The following is a 7,335-nucleotide window of genomic DNA, read 5'->3' as shown; positions in this document are numbered from 1 at the left end:
AAAAGCAATAATAGGGGACCGGACAGGTATTACCAAAAAATCTGAAATTCAGTTTAAAGTAAAGTTTGTAATATTAAAAATATTATCTCATATTTGATTTTGTAAAAGAGTTGTGATTTGTATTTTTAAATCAATAAATAAAATACAATAATTATAATATTTTTAGTCTATTCTTTACGGCAAATGAAACACTAATCACGGCGCAACGTCACACGAGACGAAATGACGTAATGTAGCGTTTGCGCGGGAATTATAGCTATTTAACATTTAGGCATGGTTTTATGTACTTTTTAAGCTTTATTTGTGCAAAATACTATTTTTCTTGGCTATTTATATCCACAATGATCAATTTAAAACACCTTCTGAAAATTTGTCCGGTCCCCTATTCCGATATCATAAACAAACACTTTTTTTTATTAATAACTCAAAATTAAAATACCAACAAACAACACGAGATATCCGATAATTTTTACAATTGAATGAACAACAATACGATGAGACAGTGCGTTGTGAACAAAAAAAAAAACAACCAAATACTCGTACCTTACACCAAAATATACATAGGAAGCCATTCACAACCAAACTGATGATCATAAACCAACAACGCCTGTCCAGCTCCAGCCAAGGTGGAGGGGCCGGAGAGAGATGGGGGGGAGGAATGGTTAATGTTAAAAACATATTGCTTATGACTTCCTATACACGATCCTGATCGTATTCTATTCAATCCCAAGAATAAGCCAATCAAAATTATTTATTTCTAAGTATATAAAAAACCTTCGTTCTGATTGGTCTATTTTTGCGATCGATAAAAAAAATCGGATCATTTATTGGAGACGACAGTTAGTTTTGTCTATTGGTCCAAGAATATTAAAGTCCATATTAGTATACATTTGCCAATAATAATCACCAGTTTAATTGTGAACGAATAAAACGCTTTTGTGGTATAAAATTTGTTTACTTTAGGAATAGAGGCAAATTATTTTAACCTAATCAGATGTCGCCTGAAAAGATTGTGGACTTTACACTATTTTATATGGGTAAAGTAACTCCACTGCACCTGATGGTAAGCGGAGTGGGGTCCAGCGTCGACTGACGAGGGATGATTACCCGACGCCAGTCGACACAAATGTGACGGCCTGTTTGAAATTTTATCTGTGATTTCGTTCGTACATGTGTCATTACTATTAATTTATTAAAACATGAATTTAGTCACTATATCTTAGCGCCATCTTGGTAGCTAAATCTGGTTACCCACATTGTAACAGGAAATATTGTCGGTATACATTTTCCATTGACCATTATAATATACCACAAAGCGTACTATTAAATACAAAATCATTATATACAAACATACACGCCTACGTGGTTAACTAACAACAACATCGATTAATATTATTTATGTAGAAAACGTATTTTACAATAGTTAAGCACCATAGGCTTGGCTAGGACATTCGAAAGGCTAGATTCTAGTTGAATTAATACCAAGACTTAGGTATCATAATTTTATTAGCCTTTAGAAATTACCCTCGAAAATTTAGCTTAAATTTCTCAAAAAACCTTTTCTTGATTTAATAAAACATTAACTTTACAGTATTATTTAAAAAAAAAAATGCAAAGTTATGTTTAGTTAAAACACAAATATACTCGATCAGCTGTAAATCAAAACCCGCTGTCTTGCCTCTTAATAAGGTTTAAACTAGGAAACCGGTGATGTTTTTGACAGCTATTTAAGCAATTCTTAACCATCTCTTAACGCTAAAACAAGTTTATAAGTAAGACTATTTGGATCCACAACTAAGCCAGGTCAATATAAATTAAATTAAGCCTAGAGGTTTCAATTGCTCCACTGAATCTGGTTGTTGACGTAGTTAGTTTCCATATCGATGACTCCTAAGTAAACTATCGTATTTGCAAAAGTAGCGATATTTACTTTTAAGCGTTTCGTTATCTATGTACTTTTTATTACCAAACCCATTTAAATCAAAAGTTAATAAACGAAAAAAAGCTTCATTAAAAATCATTTACTAATTTTTTTAATGGGTTTTGTAGTACCTAGATAGAGAAACGTTAAAATGGTGAATATCGATATTTTTTCAGACACGATAGTTTACTCAGGAGCCATCTATATAGTCGAGACTGAACTAAGTCCGTATCGATATTTAGTACAGTAATTAGTATAGGCTTTAGTGTCTTATCGTTTTTTTTCTTTTATTTTAAATTACTCCAGGTATGATTTATGTTTAGTGTGAGAGCGTAATAAACGTATTTTAGTTCTTTCTTTCTCTATTTTTTTAACTGAATTTAGTCTAGAATCTAGATTTAGCCCGATTCCTAGCCACGCCTACGCCAAGCATATCCGAGATAAGATTTGCGTTACAAAGCGAACAATTGAATTCTTAACACTAATTCATAACAGCCCATTAACCGTCTTCATACTCGCTCTTAAATAATGTAATATATGAAGTAAAATACGGATAGTTAAACGACGGATAAAGAATCTTGATCGATATTTCCGGATTGTGGAAATGGATCAATCAGAAAGTTAATTGCAACATTCCCATAATAGTTTTGATTGGGTTATCTTTTGACTAATCTGGAGATAGCGATCGAGATTGTTTATCGGCCATAACTCGACCGGTCTGAAGTCAATCACAGTACGTGCTATCTGTAGCCTGCAATTTTTGGAACCAGCTAATTGTCAATTTACTTTATGATTTCTTATATTTACTTGAATGTTTGGCATTAATACATAACTGATTTTTAGTCTACCCCGTGACCATGTCGGTTGCATGTTATTAATGTAGGAAGAAAATTTAAACAAATTATTGCGAAAAAATCTCTTATGTAATTTTATTTTAATTCACTTTAATCGCCTTTGTTTTCTGTAACTACTAAATAGCGAAAAAAAAATAGCTGTTATGTGACTCGTGACAGACTTCATCTCGGTCGATAGCGTGTTGTAATAAAAATAAACTGGTCCAATAATAGTACTATTACGATGTTTATTAAAAAAATTTAAGCGATATTTAAAATCCGGTAAAACAAAAACCATTCTGAGAGTTACATGAGAATCGTAACATCGGTATAAATTATTCTAATTTGTGACAATATTCCCTCGATTTCTCTATAAACAAGGTAAAATCTTAAAAACGTAGCTTAAAACATTCCGTTTTTTTTTTCAATCGATTTATACATAATCGATTTAAAAATCGTTTTGGCTGCGATACTCATATCAATAGTGGTTGGGCACCACGTAGAAATGTCTTTTACAATCATACCCGTATGAGAATTTGAAGAGTTTTCACTCGTACACACAGATAATTGACAAGATTTATGGAAATTCGACATTACACGCATTACAACATACAATACGGGAATCGAACACAATATCGCACTGTTTAATCCGAGTCTATTGAAACGACTGACCAATATGTTAGTATCGGTATTACATTTATTAGTATCGCCATTTAAAACAATAAAAGATTTCATGATTTTGCTTCACAATAAATTAAAAAATAAAAAAAAAACAAATAAATAATATGCCCAAAAAGCTTACACAATTCTGACCGAACACATAAAAATTTTGTAGATATAAACTACAATTTGCCTATCTCAAATCACCCCGATTCAATATTATATGGGAATCCAATTTTGACATTATTCTTTGGGCAGTACACGAGTTGCCGAATTTATCTCCTTTAATATATTGAATAGAACTTCCCCGCGCTTTCTTAGCGCTTATTCAAAACTCGGTTACCCCAGAATTAAATATGAAAAAATGCCATTAAAAAAATCCCAATAAGACTTTGTCGATATATGACTTAGTATTATAGGTCGATAACTCTAAGCTGGCTCGTACAGAATACTCACACTGATACAAATTAACATTTAAAAAAAACATATATGACCTCGTTACCATGCAGGCTGCAGTCTTCGAGAGAAAATTATGATATAAAAACCGCGATTAAATAGGCAAAAAAAAATTAATAATTTTGAAACATTATAATTGAAGGGACAAGGATATATGTCAACAAAATGTCACGCTATATGTTTTTGTTGATGTGTGAGTGATGCGTCGTCATGGCAACCGATAAGTTCATTTCGACACATGCACAGCTTGTAAATGTGTTGTACGAGCCAGCTTTCGGTAATCGATCTATATTATGTAGGGCGTTGTCATATATTTATACATTTCATTTAAGACACGACTTTCAAAGTAATAAATATGTTAAAATATGGATTTAAATTTCGGCCAAAAATAAAATTACGTAAAGTAATTTTCACATATCAACAAAAAAGACGTATCAAGTACCAAATATAAAAAAAAAACAAAACAAAAAAGTATGGAAAACGTTCACAGCCACGCAAAAAAGTTTTCATAAAAAAAAACATAGTTTGAAATACTTTGATAACAATAAGTGTTTTTTTCGTTATTTTTTTAACCGATCAGGTCAATTTCAGACCTGAACCGTTTAAGTACATTAAATAAATAAAAAAAAAAACACAAGAACCCAAAAAAAGATTGCATTAATAGAACCGTTACTCTCAGTGTTGCCACACTACATATCCTTGCCAGAGTTAATAAATAATTTGTGAACGTCCGACGCGACGGCCCGGCGGCTGTTAGTTTATTGTAAAGCTATATAATAAGCTGTAAGCGACACAACCAACTAGCAGAGAACCTCGTACTGCGGTATACGCTGGAAGAAAAAAACAAAATTAAAACAATTGTGTTAAATAAAAATCTCAAGCCAGGTAACACTTTGTGTTGATTTTTCTAACCATGATTATGTAGGTTGCATAATTATTTAATACGTAACGGGTTTTAAAACGAATAAGACCCTTTCTAAACAAAATATAAAACTATATAAATCTGACTTGGAAAAAAGGCAGAAATATATTATAACTTATTTAAGTTCAAGAGATTTTGTAAATTATTCCTGTGCAAGATTTTGGCTTAATAAGTATCGTACCTGATGGTTAATAAGAATCAAGACAAGACTATGGGCTTTTAAATGAATAATGTGTATTGTCTATGGTGGTGGTGGTACGTACGTGCAGCAGCAGGCGCGGTCACCAGATGCGCGGCGCGGCGAGGTGCGGGAACCCGCTGTCGCGCGCGCGCCAGTACTCGCCCGTGAACACCCACGTCTCCTCGCCACCCTCCATCGATTTACTGCACACAAACAAATTCATTATACATCCTGCTCGAAGGACCCAACTTGATAATACATCAGTCATAGGAAGCCCACTGTTTGATATAGACCTTCCCCAAAGATTTCCAAACTAAACTGTTAGAAGTGGTCAGAATTTATCAACAATCACATACATCCTGCTCGAAGGACCAAGTTTCAATTCGTTGTTATAACAAAAAAAGCTCCAGTTCGTGCCTCAGCTGCTCGGCCGCCTCCACGTCGCCCTCCTCCAGGGCGCGCTGGTCCGGCCTGGGGGTGGGGGTACAGTAGATATAGGTAGTACTGACCGGAACCAGGCGGGCGTGTGGTCGGGCGAGTCGCGTCGCCTCTCGCGCTGCGCCTGCTCCAGCTCGTGCTTCAGCTGCTCGGCCGCCTCCACGTCGCCCTCCTCCAGGGCGCGCTGGTCCGGCCTGGGGGTGGGGGTACAGTAGATATAGGTAGTACTGACCGGAACCAGGCGGGCGTGTGGTCGGGCGAGTCGCGTCGCCTCTCGCGCTGCGCCTGCTCCAGCTCGTGCTTCAGCTGCTCGGCCGCCTCCACGTCGCCCTCCTCCAGGGCGCGCTGGTCCGGCCTGGGGTGGGGGTACAGTAGATATAGGTAGTACTGACCGGAACCAGGCGGGCGTGTGGTCGGGCGAGTCGCGTCGCCTCTCGCGCTGCGCCTGCTACAGCTCGTGCTTCAGCTGCTCGGCAGCCTCCACGTCGCCCTCCTCCAGGGCGCGCTGGTCCGGCCTGGGGGTGGGGGTACAGTAGATATAGGTAGTACTGACCGGAACCAGGCGGGCGTGTGGTCGGGCGAGTCGCGTCGCCTCTCGCGCTGCGCCTGCTCCAGCTCGTGCTTCAGCTGCTCGGCCGCCTCCACGTCGCCCTCCTCCAGGGCGCGCTGGTCCGGCCTGGGGTGGGGGTACAGTAGATATAGGTAGTACTGACCGGAACCAGGCGGGCGTGTGGTCGGGCGAGTCGCGTCGCCTCTCGCGCTGCGCCTGCTCCAGCTCGTGCTTCAGCTGCTCGGCCGCCTCCACGTCGCCCTCCTCCAGGGCGCGCTGGTCCGGCCTGGGGGTGGGGGTACAGTAGATATAGGTAGTACTGACCGGAACCAGGCGGGCGTGTGGTCGGGCGAGTCGCGTCGCCTCTCGCGCTGCGCCTGCTCCAGCTCGTGCTTCAGCTGCTCGGCCGCCTCCACGTCGCCCTCCTCCAGGGCGCGCTGGTCCGGCCTGGGGTGGGGGTACAGTAGATATAGGTAGTACTGACCGGAACCAGGCGGGCGTGTGGTCGGGCGAGTCGCGTCGCCTCTCGCGCTGCGCCTGCTCCAGCTCGTGCTTCAGCTGCTCGGCCGCCTCCACGTCGCCCTCCTCCAGGGCGCGCTGGTCCGGCCTGGGGGTGGTGTACACGAGACATAGGTAGTACTGACCGGAACCAGGCGGGCGTGTGGTCGGGCGAGTCGCGTCGCCTCTCGCGCTGCGCCTGCTCCAGCTCGTGCTTCAGCTGCTCGGCCGCCTCCACGTCGCCCTCCTCCAGGGCGCGCTGGTCCGGCCTGGGGGTACAGAGGACAGTCATGATACATTCAAATTAATCTATTTTACGGTTTTTATATTATAATTTTCTCCCAGCGTTTCTACAAAGACAAGTAGCAATATCTACCGACATTTTACAATATTTTTTTTTTTATATTTTGTGTTGGTGGTCCGATCTACGCAGACTGAACTCACAGTGTCTTGAAGTCTGGCAGCCAACCAGACTGACTTTTTGGACGACCAATACCTCAGTCCGATCGGTGACCACGAAGGCTGTAAGGTCTTTGAAACGTCGGGAGAAAATTATAATATAAAAACCGCGACAAAATCCGTAAAATAGTTTTATTTTAATGTACTGTCACATTTTCATATCACGCGTTACTTTATTTAATTTAGTATCTACGCAGAATCGACTAACTCACCTGAGCCTGGTATCGGTGTGGGGCAGCACCTCCCTCATGCCGGGCTCCATCTCGTTGAGCTCCATCGCGAACCGCGTGAACCCGTAGTACAACTCGTGTTCGGGCGGCATCGCGCCTGAGGGAAACATAATTATAATATTTTTTTTTTTTTTATACAATGACTCTCCTTTTAAATGTTTTCATAAATATGTAGACATTATAGTAA

At 40.3% G+C, this 7,335-nt stretch overlaps 1 protein-coding gene across 3 annotated transcripts in view; it reads right to left on the bottom strand.

The window, feature by feature from the left end:
• Nucleotides 1–306: 306 nt before the first annotated feature.
• The window catches only part of LOC115444551 (oxysterol-binding protein-related protein 3), a 42,708-nt gene continuing 35,679 nt past the window's right edge, over nt 307–7,335 (bottom strand). For all 3 annotated transcript variants that reach the window (XM_037440566.1, XM_037440568.1, XM_037440573.1), the window contains 4 exons: nt 7,131–7,245; nt 6,606–6,728; nt 5,056–5,176; nt 307–4,700 (listed from right to left, as the gene is read on the bottom strand). In XM_037440566.1, the coding sequence (XP_037296463.1) occupies nt 5,074–5,176; nt 6,606–6,728; nt 7,131–7,245 (341 nt within the window). In that variant the 3' untranslated portion in view covers nt 307–4,700; nt 5,056–5,073. The remainder of the gene's footprint in view (nt 4,701–5,055; nt 5,177–6,605; nt 6,729–7,130; nt 7,246–7,335) is intronic.

This window comes from Manduca sexta, chromosome 4 (genome assembly GCF_014839805.1).
Source record: "Manduca sexta isolate Smith_Timp_Sample1 chromosome 4, JHU_Msex_v1.0, whole genome shotgun sequence".
In the NCBI taxonomy this organism is placed as follows: Eukaryota; Metazoa; Arthropoda; class Insecta; order Lepidoptera; family Sphingidae; genus Manduca; species Manduca sexta.
The sequence above is the reverse complement of the archived record's forward strand: the minus strand, read 5'-3'. Positions and strand labels throughout refer to the sequence as shown.